Raw genomic sequence first — 17,754 nt, forward strand, 5'->3', positions numbered from 1 at the left:
CCAAGCACGGAGAACGACAAAGGCGTGACTGCGCATGCGCTGAGCGGAGTCGCTGCTGTTGATACAGAGAACTGCTGCTGCTGATGTGGGTGAAATAACGGCGTTAGTAGTCCATTAGCATTGGATTGGAAATGGCAAGCTAATACCAGTTATTTTCTCAGTTTACACCTCAGCGTCGTGTTTTATTTAAAGCTTTCTAAAACCGTGTTATACGTCTTTGGTTTGTCTCTACTGGAAGAAGTAACTGCTAAGTTTGTGTTAGGCTAGAAAAGGGCTCGCTAACACTGGTTAGCAGCTGAGGTCGGCGTCATTAAAGCTCAGCTGTCGACTCTTCCCGCAGAAGAAGCCAGTTTCCGGAATTGAAAGAAAGATGCAGTGATTACATACGTGGCTTTCCCTCGTTTGAATGCAATAGCTTGGCTCGGTAACTTTTTATACTCCCGAAAGGCTCGAGATTGGATTCGAGACGATGAGCTAAGTTGATGCCTGGATTCAAATCGGCGCACATCAAACAACTGCAGAGGAGGTAAGCAAAGCGGCAGCACGGAGTCATGAGCGCCGATCAGCGGCTGTAATTTTCCGCTTTTATTGTGTCTTTCCTAACACTCATAACGGAATGGCTCAAATACCTTGTCATAAATCAGCATTTGTGTGCTAACTGTTATCCCGCCTGAATTTTTCACCTGTCTGATATTGCATGTATAGCACGGCTGTGTGCACTAATACGAAGGGTTGAAAGCTGGGAAGCTTGACTTCTCGTCCTTTGTGTATTTTCTTTAATCTGCTCTTAACACTATAAAAATGACTTGTAACCACTGCTGAATCCTGTTGTGTTCACTTCATCTGGCTGAACACAGCCTCGGTGCCCTGGTGTGTTACAGTATGTTTCAGACAGCTTTCCTGGCCTGAAGTCTTAATTCTTGTCACAAAGACTGCCAATTCGATTGATGTCGAAGTACAATGCATGTTTTGAAATCTTTCCCCGGGTGCAGTCAGCAGGACTGATGATCTGTCTTGTCTGTGGCCCACTGGGAACCAGCGAGGTGTAAGTCCAAGGTGCTGATCATCTCCATTGCGTATGCACAGCAGTGAGCACAGACTTTAATACGGATAATATGCAGATCATTTGTATGTTTATTTTAACATGGCATGTTTTAACTGATTTACATACTATAAATAAAGTCATTTTCTAACTGTTTACTTACCAGAACATGGCAAAACCAAACATAACATTATCATTTTGGACATAGAAATTCAGCTGTTAAATCAACGTGATCCTGATCACACTGAAACCTCTTTAATTACTCAAATAATAATATTTACTAGTACAACTAAAATCAGTAATAATGCTAATAACAATATTCTACTTGTGTCTTTGTGGTGGTATTAAAAACAAGCAAAGCATTTAGACTTGTCTGTAGGGTTCTAAATTTATTTCTGGGTTTGTTTGTTTTTTGTTTGTTTGTTTTGTTTTCAACTAAAACATATTCTTGTGTGTGTGTGTGTGTGTGTGTGTGTGTGTGTGTGTGTGTGTGTGTGTGAGAGAGAGAGAGAGAGAGAGAGAAAGCGACACACTGGCTCATTCCCAGTTGCTGCATTGCCACAAGCTGATTTAGGCTTTGGCAAAGTGGCATGAGTCATCCATGACAACACTGTGCAATCACCCTATATTTAGCTGGTGTTTCAGGAGGCTTTGAAAGTCATTGTGAAATTAGTTTTCACTGCAAACTATTAGATTATTGCCTTCCTGAAAATCTGTGCCAAGACATTGACGTAGGTGGAGAGATGACGGTTGCAGGGAGATGTAATTTGATGATTGGGGGCGGGGGAGTGTAGCAGAGCATCTGTCTCGATGTGTGTGTGATGTTGTGAGTGCCGGTTTGGCCGGTCGCCTGTCTAGTTTTCACTTGTCCTCATCAGTCCTGTGTAATTATGAGATGAATGCCACTTCTGCAGCTCATAATTATGTCATTATGAGCTGCAGAAGTGGTGTACTCAGGCAGCTGTGTGGAGTTTGTGTGCTCCCCCTGTGCCTAAATTGGTTATAGGTGTGAATGAGAGCATGGATGTGTCTGGCCATGTGATGGGCCTGTTCAGGATGCACAGCCTGGATACCCTCCAGCCCCCAAGATTCTGAGGCTGTTCCATTAGCTTTGTGGAATAGAAACTTCAGAACACCTTTATCCATTTTCCTAATGTACATTTGCGTGCAGTTGTTTCCTTTAATTTCTACTGCTTTCAGCTTTCACCAACCACATGCAGCCACAGGCATGATCGTGTTAGTTCTGCGTTTTTTGACTAATTTGTGCAAAGGTGTTTCACTACTCTCATGAGATATGTTTGTGCATAGTGCTATTTCTAGCTGCACTCCACTTCATTCTGCCCAGAGCAGAGCACTGGGAACAAGAAGAGGAGAAACTGGGTCACCAGATCTTACGGATCTGTCACTGTGTGATTTAGGGATTTTTCAGCCCTCTGCTCCATGTCTTGATGTGTGTGTTTTTTGCCCGTTTTCACCAGTGCCTCCTCACCCGCCTACCTTGTGCTTCCTCTTTTCACTCCTTCCATTTGATCTGGCTTCATACGTCTGCCAGCCGTGCAGTGTCATTTGCACTTTTTTGTGCACTGTCCTACTTTGCTCTGCTCTTTATCTTTTGCTGTTTTCTCGTTCCAGCTTCGGCAGATATTGGCATGAGATTTAGGTCGTTGGCCGCACGAGCCCACTGAGATGCATTTACACATCAAGAGTGTTTTATTCAGGCTTTACAAACTGGAACATGTTCTGTTGATCGATGCATGCTATTAAAAATGTCGAGGGTAAATTAAGTGTGATACAAGAAGCATATTTGTTGATGAAGTGTCCTTTCTTCATTCAGATGAGTCAGCTTTGGTGGCGAGTCAAGCGGCTGTCAGAGAGGTTGGAGAATGACTCTCCTAGCGGCCTCACCCTGGGGTCCCCAGCCACTACAGCCCCACAAGGATCCAACACATCATGGGTGCCTAAAACCCCAGTGGTAACACCAGATGAGCCAATTTTCCTCATGACCTCCACTGCCCAAACTATATCAGGGTTTTTTGTTTGGACAGCTCTTCTGATCACATGCCACCAGGTAAGCAGAGTGGTTAAATGGTCAGCGGGTTTAAATGAAATGTTCCACTAACAGCTACCTGTGAGAGGGTAAACTGTGATCTAAGAGGTTAAATAATAATAATTACAGGGTTTTGAGAGTTCTTTCTACAGTCCAAGGGTATTTGGGAACCTGTTGACTATGTGGTGGTTTCACTAAAGGAATAACCAGGTTATGCTTTTTATTTGGTCAAAATATGTCACTAGGCAAAACTCAAATGCACTCTTTGCTAACATGTTGTTAATGGTTTCATTCAATGTGGTTACATCTGTTTTCCCGTCTTTGCCCATAGCACTTACCCGAAACATTGATCTCAATGTCAGTGTTTTGGGTAAGTGACTCAAAACCCAAATTTGAATCATGATCATGATTGTTTGATTTTATTTAGACTTAATTAAAGGTTGGTTGACTCTTTATGTGGATGTTCACACACCAAGCACATGTAGTGTTATGTGCTTCATATGAGGAAATATTCTTCTTCCAAATATTATGGGATTTTCTGTCTGCAAATTTGTTTTGTTTTTGATGTGAAGGTGATAAATAACATCCCATTCCCATGAATTGGCTACACTGTGTTCGTGAAGAAGTTAAATAAGTACTTATTCTCATCTACAATCTGCTTTCTAAAGGCTCCTACACATGGTGAGATTTCAGCAACATTACAGGTTCATTGCAAGCCAAATTGTGCCACGTGGATCTAATTTGTTGTTGTTTGGAAAACAAGTTTGATGCATCTAGGCTGTATACTGACAATTCCTGCTGAAATGTGGACTGACACAGACAGCTAAACCTACTCTGCTGTTTGTTACCATGCCCAGTTGTGTTAGCTGCAGGAGACATCATATGAAAAAAGCTCCCATTGCCACAGCTCAGAAATATTTACTTCTTTATGGCTTTAATTCCACTGACTTGCGGGGAGCAGGGAGACAGTCATCCTAAATTGCTGACATTGAGTTTTGTCCTAGTCTAGTGTCTTTAGTCACCGAGCCACATTTAAATCTTTAAAGCAGCCTTTAGGAGCCAGGTTTAAGATGGCTGCAAGCATTAAACATTAGAAACAAGTAAAACGAATACATGTCTTTGTGTTTTATTTGGGGCTGGCAGTAGTACGATTACATAAGTGCAGTGAAAAAGAGATGGGCAAAACAACATGCTATAAATTTTCCTTGCAGGCTGTAAAAACTTGGAATATTCTAGTTTGTGGCAACCTTGAGCGCGAACACACGAGAGTGCCAAGTTTGATTGACTGAATTTAATCCGGCCCTCTTAAATTTATCCAGCTTGGGACAATTTACGATGGCTGTATGGCAAGACCTCAGCAGTACTAAAAGCCTGTGGAGTGCTGTGTGTGAGCCCTGCAGAGAACTGCAATTCATGGAATAAGAGCAGTTTACCTTGTCAGGTTTCTTTGTTTGTCAGCCCTCATGTTACACTGAAGCATTCAGGTAACATCCCTTTTATGTAAGGGGGATCTATTGTACCTCGAGGCATAGTTGAATGATTTCTCTTCCATTGTTTGCCGATGCTCTTCACACACTCGGTTAAAGAATAGCCTTGTGTCGCTCTGGCAACAGGTGCTCCTGGCTTGAGTATAACACCGTACAGGAGCAGGAGATGTGTGTGCTGAAAGTAGGGTCACCTAACAACGATTGCCTGTGAGTGCACTGTCTGGCCTGGTGTGTTGTCCCCCCCTCCCCTTTCAATGTTTGTTATTTTACCAGAGGTGTGTCTGTTTACAGGCCAGGAAAGGTGATAGGTGTGGACATTGTGTAAGTGGAAAAGAGCCACAGGGCGCAGACAGAGGTGCTGGTGACAGCAGCCCACCCTGTCCTTCCTGCCATCTGCTTCTCTGAAAAGGAGTGATAAAAGCTCAGTATCAGTTACCCCCATCAAGCACACACTCACAACACACACCCTGCAAACTCACTCTATTCCAGTATCAGACTCTGGCAAGTGTATACTGACTGCACACATGCAGGTTTCATGAGGTAGCCATTACTTTGGGCCACCCTGATTACCTAGCACATTTTGAACTGTGGTTTTGCAGTGAGAAAACTGATCCATGTTGATCTCATGTTGTGCTTTTAGTTGTTTTTTGTTTCTTTGTTGTTGTTTTTTAATGTGACAACTACTAACCCGTTTTTTTTCAGTTACAATTTTTGGCTTCAATTATTATAAAAACAAGAAAATCAAGATAAAACAATTATTGGGTCACATTTCATTTTTGCATTGACGCTTTTATTTGGTCAGTACCAGCACGCCCTTTTCCATGACACTGATAGCTTTTGTCTCACTCTATGTGCAGGCCCCAAACACGCTCCCTGCCAGACTTTACCATGTTTTAGTTTAGGTCCTATTTTTTTTTAAACTAAACTTTAAATAAAGTTTAGGAAATTTAATCATTATATAGGCAAGTTTAAATACAGTATGTTTGCATTTTAAAAATTAGAAATATTACGTGGTACATTAGGTTGTTGGTGGAAACCTGATACCATTTTCCTTCTTTGTTTATGCAGCCCATACATAGCATGTCAACAGGGTTTTTCATTATCTCTGTTTTTATAGGTGTAGATGCTCTCATGAGCAGGTTTAAATTTACTGACCATTTTGTTCGGTACACGTTGCTAATACCTGGTTGGACCTGCTTTTGCCGTCAGAATTGCCTGAATTCTTCATGGCATTGATTTTTAGCAGAGATTTTGGTCAACATTGACATGACATCACACAATTGGTGCAGATTTGTCAGCTCCACATCCATGATGTGAATTTTACATTTCACCACATCCCAAAGGAGCTCTATTTGATTTAAATCTGGTGACTGTGGAGACCATTTCAGTACGGTGATCTTATCATGTTCACGAAACCATTTTGAGATGATTTGAGCTTTGCAACGTGGTGCGTTTAGAGCTGGGCGATATGAGATTTTTTCATATCACGATATGTTTTTTTCATTTCAGGCGATAACGATATCTATCACGATATAAGCCAAATAACTATATTTGTAAGATTTAAATGTGCCGTTGCTCACAAGTAAAATGTGAAATAATCAGCAGCTTGTTTTTAAATATTTATTTCCCATAATAAGTTCAACAGGGTAGATGTACTTAAGGAACATGAGACTTTTTCAGATAAATAAAGGCAAATATTGAAAACTACACAAAAGGCAGCCGCTAAAGCGTTTAAGTTTCAAAATAGAACAAACGAAACAGACTAAATTGTCAATTCCACTTAGAAACAAAATATTAATTCTAAAAATAAATCTTAGTTTGTTTTACAGAAGAACAGACAAAACTGACTAACTTTTGTCAATATCAAATAAACTGAGAACTAAAAGGAAATTCTCAATCTCTCCTTGTTGTATAGCTTAGCTTTTCAAACAGTTTTAACAGTTACTTTAGTCTGACAAAAGCCGAATGACGAATTAGCGCTTCCAGTCAGAGACTGAGGCTACGTCCACACGTACACGGGTATTTTTGAAAACTGAGATTTTCCGTTTTCGTTTTAAAAAATAATCCCGTCCACACATAAAGGCAGAAATGAAGGAAAACGCTGCTATGAACATGCCAAAGCAGCAGGTGGCGCTAGATTCCTAACCGTGCAGAAATGTTGGCCAATCAGAAGTCTAGAAGCCTCGTGGGAAAAAGTAAACAAAGCTGCGGCATAGAAGCAGAACCGAGTCGTATGTGTGGAGGGACAGTAACTGTGTGTATATGTAAGCATTTAAACACTGCAGAGAGTAGAATTAACAGTAACAGTATTGTAGAAATTCATTTCACCGAAACAATAACGCGGCGCACAGTGTGACGCATGCACCAGTTTATTGTATTTCCAGACTTGCTTTCGGCACAATTTACAGTGTTTTTTGTCAGACTTGAAATAGCCGAAATACCTTCACACTACGGAACTTCTTTGGCTCTTCCGTTCGACAATCTCTCCGGCATTGGAACCATCGTCTGTTTTCTCTTCGGTCACGCTCGGTTGATTTTTCTAGTCGGCACACTCATTTCCTCCATTATGCGCTGGCTCCATTACCTGCTGGCTGCTTCCCAAACAAACACACGTGCGGCTTGGCACTTGTGCTGTACGTAACAAGTCACGCGACGTGACGCTGCGGCTGTGATTGGTTCGGCTCTGCGCTACTGAATTTGGATCGGCTGACCTTTTTTTTTTTTTTTCTTTAAGAGGACAAGAGCGGCGAGGTCTATCGCGATAGCTTAATTTCTCTATCGAGTAAAAGTTATATCGCGATACATATCGTTATCGTTCTATCGCCCAGCTCTAGGTGCGTTATCCTGCTGGAAGCAGTCATTAAAAGATCGATATACTGTAGGCTTTCACCTTTAAATGATGCGCAGTTGGTGGTCCAAAGTATGTCAAGAAAATAACCCTGAATACCTTTACACCACCACCACCAGCCTTAAACTTTGATACAAGGCAGGATAGGTCCATCCATGTTGTGTGGACCTACTATCTGAATGTTGCATCAGATCAAGCATTGTTTTTCCAATTTGCTCTAGCTCATCAAGGTCGACCGTATTGTGCCTTGGCTGTAACAAGTAGTTATTTGAGTTACTGTTGTGTTCCAATCAGCTGAAAGTAACCTGATCATTCTTCTCGGTCTTCTCTGACATTAACAGGGCATTTTCACAGGATGTTTTCTCTTTTTCAGACCATTCTCTGTAAACCCTACAGATGGTTGTGTGGGAAAATCCCAATAGATCAGCACTTTGTGAAATACTCAGCCCATCTGGCCTTAACAACCATGCTAAGTTTAAAGTCACATAATTTACATTTCTTCTTCGTTCTCATGCTCAATTCGAACTTCAGCAACTACCTAACTTCAGTAACTAATCAAATGGGTGGTGAGTGTAGATACACCTTTGCCAGTGCTGCACAATATTTACTTGCTCGTTTAATTTTGTCTTTAAGTTATGGAGGCTTTTTCCAGCATATGGAGCTCCTTGTTAGATGATGGTGTCTTTTATAGGAGCAGTTTAATCTTAGATTTCTAAATAAATGACTTTATATGTTTAGATGAACTTATGTTTCTCTAACCTCTTTTTCTTTTTCAGATCTACATGCACCTACGTTACTACAGCTCTCCAAACGAGCAGCGGCACATAGTTAGGATCCTCTTCATAGTTCCCATCTATGCCTTTGACTCCTGGCTCAGCCTGCTTTTCTTCACCAACGAGGAGTATTACGTGTACTTCGACACAGTCCGAGACTGCTATGAAGGTGAGTGGACAAAGTAACAGAGTCAAATTAAATACACTAGCCTATTATGTTGCACGCAGGAATATACGCTGCCACATGTGCCATCACAGTATGGTCAGCATTTAACACAACAATGAGAGTAAGTGTGAGGGTGTAAGAATTTATGTGCTGTGCCCACTAACAGAGGGCCTTTACAGTGTGTTCATTTACAAAGGTTGCCATCTTTGTTCTCATGTCTCCATGGCCTGTTGGGATTGCAGGGAGGGGGGACAGGTATCCTAGCAACTGAGTGGAAAAAGAGCAAATGCTTGAGAAGGCATCTCACTTCTAAGCAGATAAATCATGATGTATCCCACCATTATTCAAAGTGCTTTTTGGTATTTTCTGTCATTTATAGTATATTGTTGGTAACTAGTAGTGGATGCTTATAATAAACATAAACAGAGTTTTAGGTTAGGATGTCGGTGTACGTGCACGCAACCCCAGTGAGACAGAAGCTCAGATTTCAAACTGCTCTAAGGACTCCATGTCAGTTTTTTTGTACCCTTTATGATGATGACATTGTGATCTAGGCACAAAAGCCCAACCCACCCACTGTTCAAACCTTAGGTTTACGTGGAGAAGCCATTCAAAAGAATATTAGCTTCTTCGTATGTTCTTGTTTCAGAGTTAAAACATACTGTATCTGTAATTATGCAGTACTGAAAAACCCAGGACCCAATTGTCGTCCATGTGCTGCAATCACAGGCTTACTTTTAAGCTCAGCAGCTTTCAACTGTAAAGAAAGCTGAGGCAGCAGGGAGCCTGAGTCTGTGGATTACCCTTAGATTAGCCGACAAACACCTGGGCCAGCAGGAAAACTGCGATCACTGTGCAGCCCAGTCAGTTTTTTTAAATTGCGTGTTACTCCTCAGCAAAATAGAAAGTAAACCACTGACCACCGCACAGAATACAGTGGGGCAAAAAAGTATTTAGTCAGCCACCGATTGTGCAAGTTCCCCCACTTAAAATGATGACAGAGGTCAGTAATTTGCACCAGAGGTACACTTCAACTGTGAGAGACAGAATGTGAAAAAAAAAAATCCATGAATCCACATGGTAGGATTTGTAAAGAATTTATTCGTAAATCAGGGTGGAAAATAAGTATTTGGTCACCTCAAACAAGGAGAATCTCTGGCTCTCACAGACCTGTAACGTCTTCTGTAAGAAGCTTTTCTGTCCCCCACTCGTTACCTGTATGAATGGCACCTGTTTGAACTCATCATCTGTACAAAAGACACCTGTCCACAGCCTCAAACAGTCAGACTCCAAACGCCGCCATGGCCAAGACCAAAGAGCTTTCGAAGGACACCAGGAAAAGTATTGTAGACCTGCACCAGACTGGGAAGAGTGAATCTACAATAGGCAAGCAGCTTGGTGTGAAAAAATCAACTGTGGGAGCAATCATCAGAAAATGGAAGACATACAAGACCACTGATAATCTCCCTCGATCTGGGGCTCCACGCAAGATCTCATCCCGTGGGGTCAAAATGATCATGAGAACGGTGAGCAAAGATCCCAGAACCACACGGGGGGACCTGGTGAATGACCTGCAGAGAGCTGGGACCAAAGTAACAAAGGTCACCATCAGTAACACACTACAACGGCAGGGAATCAAATCCCGCAGTGCCAGACGTGTTCCGCTGCTGAAGCCAGTGCATGTCCAGGCCCGTCTGAAGTTTGCCAGAGAGCACATGGATGATACAGCAGAGGATTGGGAGAATGTCATGTGGTCAGATGAAACCAAAGTAGAACTTTTTGGTATAAACTCAACTCGTCGTGTTTGGAGGAAGACAAATACTGAGTTGCATCCCAAGAACACCATACCTACTGTGAAGCATGGGGGTGGAAACATCATGCTATGGGGCTGTTTTTCTGCCAAGGGGACAGGACGACTGATCCGTGTTAAGGACAGAATGAATGGGATGAGATTTTGACCCAAAACCTCCTTCCATCAGTGAGAACTTTGAAGATGAAACGAGGCTGGGTCTTCCAACATGACAATGATCCAAAACACACCGCCCGGGCAACAAAGGAGTGGCTCCGTAAGAAGCATTTGAAAGTTCTGCAGTGGCCTAGCCAGTCTCCAGACCTCAACCCCATAGAAAATCTGTGGCGGGAGTTGAAAGTCCGTGTTGCTCGGCGACAGCCCCAAAGCATCACTGCTCTCGAGAAGATCTGCATGGAGGAATGGGCCAAAATACCAGCTACTGTGTGTGCAAACCTGGTAAAGACCTATAGTAAACGTTTGACCTCTGTTATTGCAAAGTATTGAGTTGTATTTTTGTTATTGACCAAATACTTATTTTCCACCCTGATTTACGAATAAATTCTTTACAAATCCTACCATGTGGATTCATGGATTTTTTTTTTCACATTCTGTCTCTCACAGTTGAAGTGTACCTCTGGTGCAAATTACTGACCTCAGTCATCATTTTAGGTGGGGGAACTTGCACAATCGGTGGCTGACTAAATACTTTTTTGCCCCACTGTATGATGCAACTGCCCTATATGCTTTGTTGAGATTTTTCTAAAAATATTTAGATTTTTAAAGAATAATGGATATTAAATCCAGGAGAATGTTTTTACATTTTTGATATCAGATAATGATGAATTACACAATGGTCTACATATATAACTGTAAATTGTTTTTTTGGGTTTTTTTTATTTCTGGCAAAAAAATGTTCTCTCTCAGTCAGATGGGCAGTAACGCGTTACTGTAACCCAATTACTTTTTTCAAGTAACGAATAAAGTAAGGGATTACTATTGCAAAAACGGTAATTAGATTACCGTTACTTTCACGTAGGAACACTGCGTTACTAAAACCGTGATTTTTTTTTTTTTTTTTTTTTTTTTTTTTTGCGAGAATGTCTCATGACAGTGACGTAAGCAAGTGCGACGTTTGTGACAACAGTTGCGTGCAGATCAACAATGGATCATATATCGAGTGCAGGAGAGAGTATGAGCGTGCAGAGTTTAAAGCGTGGAAGTACTGACCTTTGAGTTTGATTCCATAAAAAGTGACAAAAACATTAGCGTCCGTTGTGCGTGGGAAGAAAACTTCTTTTTACAGCGAAAAAAACCCTAAAACTTCCGAGCAAGCATTGAGTGCGCAACGACGTAATGGGAAACTCACAGAGAAACTCGCGGATTCTTCAACTGACCGCGGCTCACCTGCACCAGGGTAAACCTCCGCCTACCCCACTCCTGCTTTACAGGTGAAAATAGAGCAACAGGACCGCTAGTCTTTGACTCTATTTATTGTCTGTTGTGTTTTACTTGCATCTATTTGAAAGAGTGAATGTAAACACAAAAATAAAAATAAAAAAAAATATATATATATATATATATATATATATATATATATATATATATATATATTTTATGTGCTGGAATGTGCAGAAAATAGGTTTAAATATTAAACAAATTTCTTCCAGTCAGAGAATGTTGCATATAATTAAATTTTTGCTTGATGCATAAAGTTAAAAGATTAAAACTAATAAAACAAGTTTTAAAAAGAGACTTTTCCATTTGATTACATTCTGTATGATGGATTATGTAGAAAAAGTAGAATTGGGCTGAAAGATCTATCACTTTATCACCTATTCAGGTTGTAAATCGTGTTTTTAAAAAGTAACTAAGTAATTAATTACTTTTGGAAATAAGTAATCAGTAAAGTAACGGGATTACTTTTTTGGGGAAGTAATCAGTAATTAGGTATTACTTGACCAACACTGCTCTCAGTAAGCGTTTACTGTCACAAGCTTTTACTGTTGCAGGGTGTTTTTTGCTGCATAGAAGAATTACTGTGCCTGGATGCACAGTCAAAGGCTCGTTCTGTGTTTGCTAGTCATTCATAAGACTACTGATAAGTTTCACTTCCTGTCTAGAAATGGCAGTCTCAGCAGTTCTGAAATAGAGTCAGCAAAATCTAACTGTTACTATTAGAGTTACACAGAGTTATTAAAGCATAGTAATTCCTTTACTAGTGTGATAGATGGACTGATTCTTATATCTCACTAAATGAGCACTCAGAGTGCTTTACAACTTGCCTCGTTCACCCATTCACACAAGTACTTTTTTCTATGTCTTTCCTGTGTAAGTGTTTTCTACCTAACATTCACACACAATCATACTCTGCTGGATAACAAATTGGGGTTAGTAGTATGTTGCCCGTGCAGACTGGAGCAGCAACCACCAACCTTCTGATTAGTAGGTGAGCTACTCTACTGCCTGAGCTCTACCACTGTGTGTTGATCACATTGTATATCTGTCATTTCAGTGTATTTTTTTTAGCTTGTTTGCTTAGTTTTTGGAGTTCTAAATCCTGCAAGATTATGAAGGTTGCGGTTTCTCTTCCTGTCATATCACTGATATGCAGTTCCTTAGTTTGATGACGCAGTTTCTCATTTGTGCTTTCTGATGCAGCTTAACTCCAGTTAAAAAAAAATAAAAAAAATTTAAATCTGGCAATTGTTTTCCAGATGCAGAGAGCCACTTTGGAAAACTGTAACCTTTTCTCTGTGTCATCCTCTCCAGCTTTTGTCATCTACAACTTCCTGAGTTTGTGTTACGAGTATCTGGGAGGAGAGAGCGCCATAATGGCTGAAATCAGAGGGAAACCCATCGAGTAAGTCTGATTCCTTTTCATAGTATAATTGCCCATATAATTGGTTACTTCAGTTGTTTCATGTTAAGTGTGTGTGTGTGTGTGTGTGTGTGTGTGTGTGTGTGTGTGTGTGTGTGTGTGTATTTTTTAACCTGTATGTCACTTTAGGTCAAGCTGTATGTATGGGACATGCTGTCTGTGGGGCAGGACCTACTCCATTGGCTTCCTCAGGTTTTGCAAACAGGTATGAGTGTTTTAGTTTGGGTGGAGGTTTAGGTTGTACTGACTCTGTTTGAGTGTTGTGGTGTCCACTGTGACAGACAAGTATTAATACATGTTTTCTCCATTTACTAAAAGTGTAACGTGTTCGTAAGCATACCCAAAATATCTACTTGCAAATATTTTAAGCTTGAATGACTGTAGGTATCACACATCACCAACTGTTATGTCTTTCACTTCTGTGCAGGCAACTCTCCAGTTCTGCGTGGTAAAACCACTGATGGCAGTGATCACTGTCATCCTTCAGGCCTTTGGGAAATACAGAGATGGAGACTTCAAGTATGTTTCCACAGCACTGTCAACCAGAGCATCAGCATCTTAGTGTTTAGCTTTAGTTGAAATGACTGTTTGATTTTGCATTTATATAATCTCTTTTTTTTTCTGTCTCCTCCAGTGTGGCTAGTGGCTACTTGTATATCACAATTATCTACAACATCTCTGTGAGTCTGTCCCTCTACGCTCTCTTCCTCTTCTACTTTGCCACACGTGAGCTGCTCGTCCCGTATAACCCAGTGCTCAAGTTCTTCATGGTCAAGTCAGTCATCTTTCTCTCCTTCTGGCAGGGTAAGTGTGTGTGTATTAACTTTATACATCCTCTCTTAATTCACCTTGGAAGTAGCTTGTTATACACAACTGGAAACCTAGCAAAGGTGACCAATGTAAACTCAGACTTGAAGAGTTGCGAGTTGGAACAAGGAAGACTGCTCATTCTAGTCACTATACTGTAGATACTGTAGAAACAGTCCCGGTGAGAGGTGATCTCTTCAGTCCCTGGCTCCCTAGCCTAGGCTGTATATAACAGATGGATATAGCCACTGGTTCTCTTACATTTTGAAGCCTTGATTCTTGCATCATTGCTGTTGCCGCTGTGCTTTTGCCAGAATGGACAATTTTGGATGATGTGGTGGAGTGCAAATTTTTCATCTAACCCTACCAAGCTTGGTTAGACTCCATGAAGGGTTCATACCAACACAGATACCTGCTATTTTGTGCTAAAAACAACCCACCAAAACTGGAACACAGAATTCTTTGATGGGTTGTTTGAAGAATTAATCACAGAGGAAACTACAATATATGTCATATAAGGAACTGCAACCTCAAACATAGTGACTTTAATTAATGGAAAAGAACCCCAGTAGACAGCTGCTCATTTTGTCTCTCAGTATTCACTAATCGGTGTGGCTCTGGCGCTAACATTGAAAGAGTTTTTACTGTTTAAAGCAACCTGTCTGTTAGCTTTACAGACCAAAAAGGTTTTTTGTGCCAGGTCCAAATATGTTTATTTTAGTGCCAGTTTTGGGCATTTCCATGCACAGATTCAAATGTTGCTGAACTCTCATGGAGTAATACATCAGTGTTTTGATTTATGTTTTCATATCTTATCTTTGTATATTTCAGGGATGTTGCTGGCCATCCTGGAGAAGTGTGGCGCTATCCCCCAGATCAACTCTGCTGATTTCTCTGTGGGGGAAGGAACAGTTGCTGCTGGCTACCAAAACTTCATCATCTGCATTGAGATGTTCTTTGCTGCTATTGCTTTGCGCCATGCTTTTACTTACAAGGTCTACATGGACAAAAGGCTGGATTCATATGGTAAGCGGCATGTTTATGTGTGTGCGTTGATGTCTGGTTGTGGTAGAGAGTGAAATGTTCAAAGAGCAACTAACAGTATTATAGTATTGTTATTATGTGATTAACAGAGGGTTCTTGATGAAGTCTTTCAAAGCTAATCTGACCTCACTCTTTGTGTCCCTTCCTCTTTACTTTGATTCCTATCTTCAACAATCTGTTTATTTTTGAGTTGTTCTCTTTTCATCTGCCCTCTTTTCTATTCTTTTATTTTCATCTTGACCTTCTTGTGTTTCTTATCTCTTTCTCTCCTTTTCCTCCTCCTTCACTCTGCGGCACTCAAGGCTCATTTCCTATCTATGGACAGTACGGTACGTCTGATGTTAGCTATGTTTTGTCTGTATGTGACTCAGTTGTTTATGTTAAAATGGAATTTGATGTCTTTTTTTTCTCCTTGATTGTGGTTTAAAAAAATATTGCATTTCCATCGCTTGTGTTATGTGTTTCAGTTCAGTGTTTCATTTTCAGCATTGTATAGAAAATACAGATATTTATGTTTCCATTAGATTTTGAAATGATGGATATTTCGCTGTGTTGTTTTGTGTTCTCTCATTTATTTTGCAGTCAGCTAATTCCACCTTCCCACTTTGTTCAGTCTGTGGTCCTACCCTTGTCGTAAACCCTTGCCTTGATAATAAATATGCCAGATGGAGGGATAATATTTATCTTAATATATTTTATATTCTTTGCAACAATGCTTAGGTTTATTTGGACAATCCAGCTGGCAGTTGGGATGGAAACTTAGTTTCTTTCCTTTTTCGCTCATGTATTGCTTCCATTCAGTGTCTCTTTTTAATATTTACCACCTTCCCATCACACCTCCAGGTCGCTGTGCCCCAATGAAGAGCATTTCCAGCAGCCTGAAGGAGACGATGAATCCAGGAGACATGGTCCAGGACGCCATCCACAACTTCTCCCCAGCTTATCAGCAGTACACCCAGCAGTCTACGTTAGAGCGAAGTGGAGGGCCACCGCTCTCCCGCAGCCACAGTAACATCAGCACCCGCGGGGACAATGAAAAGACCCTTCTACTCAGCTCTGATGATGAGTTCTGAGACTCAAACACACACTCAGAGGCTAACCCTTACTCCTGTAGCCCTTCTCAAGTTTTTAGCAGCCACGGAAGAATCGGATCTTTTTTCCCCGACCTCAACATGGAAGTTCAGGCTGTGGTTCTGGTTATTTCACATTTAGATAACAGTGAAAGATCAGATTCATGTCACATGGTTGCCAGATTGCTGAAACCGAGGCAGGGCAGAGTTCTTTCTAAGGAAAAAGGAAATGTTTGCTACAGCACGGAAATGAGGAGCGTGAAAAGAATGTAGATGTTACAAATAAAGTGAGGGAGGAGTGAGGTTGATTCTTTAACTGTCCAAGCTATTATTTGTGTTGTTTTAGTTGTGATTTTAGGCCATCGCTGAAAAGAAATGCATTTTTTGTATTCACCCGTGGAAAATGGATTCGTACAGATAACCGTGCCTGCATTATACCATCTTAATCCTGCACTAATGACACTATGGCATTAAAAAAGTTAGATATGAGCTGGAGAAAATAAGTGCCATTTTCTTCTGAGACACGTGGCCTCTTTATTCTTTACTCTTTACACTGATTCATAATCAGTATCAATATTCCTCCTCACCTCTCTGCTAGCGCTCTCGCTCTTTGTAATTATATATTGCCAAATAGCACCCTTTGCTCCAAATAACAAGACACTGTCTTAAAGTTTAGGTTTGTTGTTTTTTTCAAGTGACCTTTGAATTGCAGGGGTTATTTTTAATATATGACTTCAATGACAAATAAATATTTTATCTAAATGTTGTTTGAGCTCGAAGGTGTATGTTATTGTTATCCTAGAAATTTTACGAGTTTACTGTGGATGTCATCATTATGTAATGTAATGGCATTCCAGCTGTTGGCCAGACTCTATATTGTTTGCGGAGAAGCACGGTAACAGCTGTAGGAGAGATTTTTAGCGTAGGCAGGAGGACTGACGGAAGGACAACGCCCACACAGATTACAGATTACTGATGGAGCAGCACTTTCCTGCATAGTCGGCCCAGCTGTGATGCGCCCTGGATTGTGATCTCATAATTAATGGCATTACGTACTGCACAGATCGGCCCTGCCTCTGCTGGTGTCATTTGTAATGGCATCACTACGACAGCAGCGGCAAATAAGTCACGTTGTTAGCCGCTACAGATAGAGAATGCGAAGATATGCTGGTGAAAACAAGGCTTTAAATCAGATTGAAATCACATTTGTACTTGAATATATTGAGCATTTTAAAATTGGTTGTCAGTACATTTACAGGGACACGAAAAGTGACTAAACTCCTTCGGGCTGGCCAGAAATCCTCTGGTTGGCATTATGTTTTCTTTTTCCAAAAGATGGCTGGAACTGTTTAAGTTATGCATTCATATTTTATCCAATTATGTTTAATATGCGTTTACACAGTGGCTGGTATGAAACTTGCATGTGGTTTGTGGCTCTAAATGTTTGAATGGCAGAGCACAGCTGTATAAAAGCTGAGATTCTGTTTACGTTGAGTGTATATTGATTTAACAGACTGGAGTTAGTGACTGTGGGTCGACACATAGTACATCACAGCCCAACCTTTTGTGAGAAAAGGAGTCAAACCAGCCAAAGTGATGTGTGCGTTTTCAGTTTGTCCTAATGAGAAAATCATATTCAGCCAATAGAAGGTGGGTGAAAGTGTTTGGATTCCATCTGTGACCCACATCCCATCCAGCCGCCTCCTGCCCCAGTGACCGCATTACTTGTGTATCTTTCTACTAAACCTGCATTGCTTCAGTTAAAATCAAGGTCGAGTGTGTTTGTTCTGAGCGTTTCAT

General features: G+C 40.9%; 1 protein-coding gene across 2 annotated transcripts; it reads left to right on the plus strand.

Moving 5' to 3' along the window:
* Window positions 1–8: 8 nt before the first annotated feature.
* LOC309705831 (transmembrane protein 184B-like) lies at window positions 9–16,716 on the plus strand. Of its 2 annotated transcripts, XM_082531840.1 has the most exons (10): window positions 9–526; window positions 2,877–3,110; window positions 8,201–8,366; window positions 12,925–13,015; window positions 13,163–13,238; window positions 13,461–13,552; window positions 13,668–13,837; window positions 14,672–14,866; window positions 15,187–15,213; window positions 15,728–16,716. In XM_082531840.1, exons 2-10 carry the CDS (start codon window positions 2,877–2,879, stop codon window positions 15,955–15,957), a joined length of 1,281 nt encoding a protein of 426 aa, XP_082387966.1. In that variant the 5' UTR covers window positions 9–526; the 3' UTR covers window positions 15,958–16,716. The 2 variants fall into 2 exon arrangements, with proteins under 2 accessions (XP_082387966.1, XP_082387967.1); XM_082531841.1 differs by lacking the exon at window positions 15,187–15,213 and having other exon boundaries at window positions 11–526.
* The last annotated feature ends 1,038 nt before the right edge of the window (window positions 16,717–17,754 follow it).

This window comes from Aulonocara stuartgranti (genome assembly GCF_965226115.1).
Source record: "Aulonocara stuartgranti genome assembly, chromosome: 4".
NCBI lineage: Eukaryota > Metazoa > Chordata > Actinopteri > Cichliformes > Cichlidae > Aulonocara > Aulonocara stuartgranti.

Bases quoted from the DNA above. Each gene is read 5' to 3' on its own strand.
- LOC309705831 (XM_082531840.1), top strand. From the start codon at position 2,877: ATGAGTCAGCTTTGGTGGCGAGTCAAGCGGCTGTCAGAGAGGTTGGAG. The intron at 8,367-12,924 runs GTGAGTGGACAA...CATCCTCTCCAG, and splicing joins AGTCCGAGACTGCTATGAAG to CTTTTGTCATCTACAACTTC. The intron at 13,239-13,460 runs GTATGAGTGTTT...ACTTCTGTGCAG, and splicing joins TCCTCAGGTTTTGCAAACAG to GCAACTCTCCAGTTCTGCGT.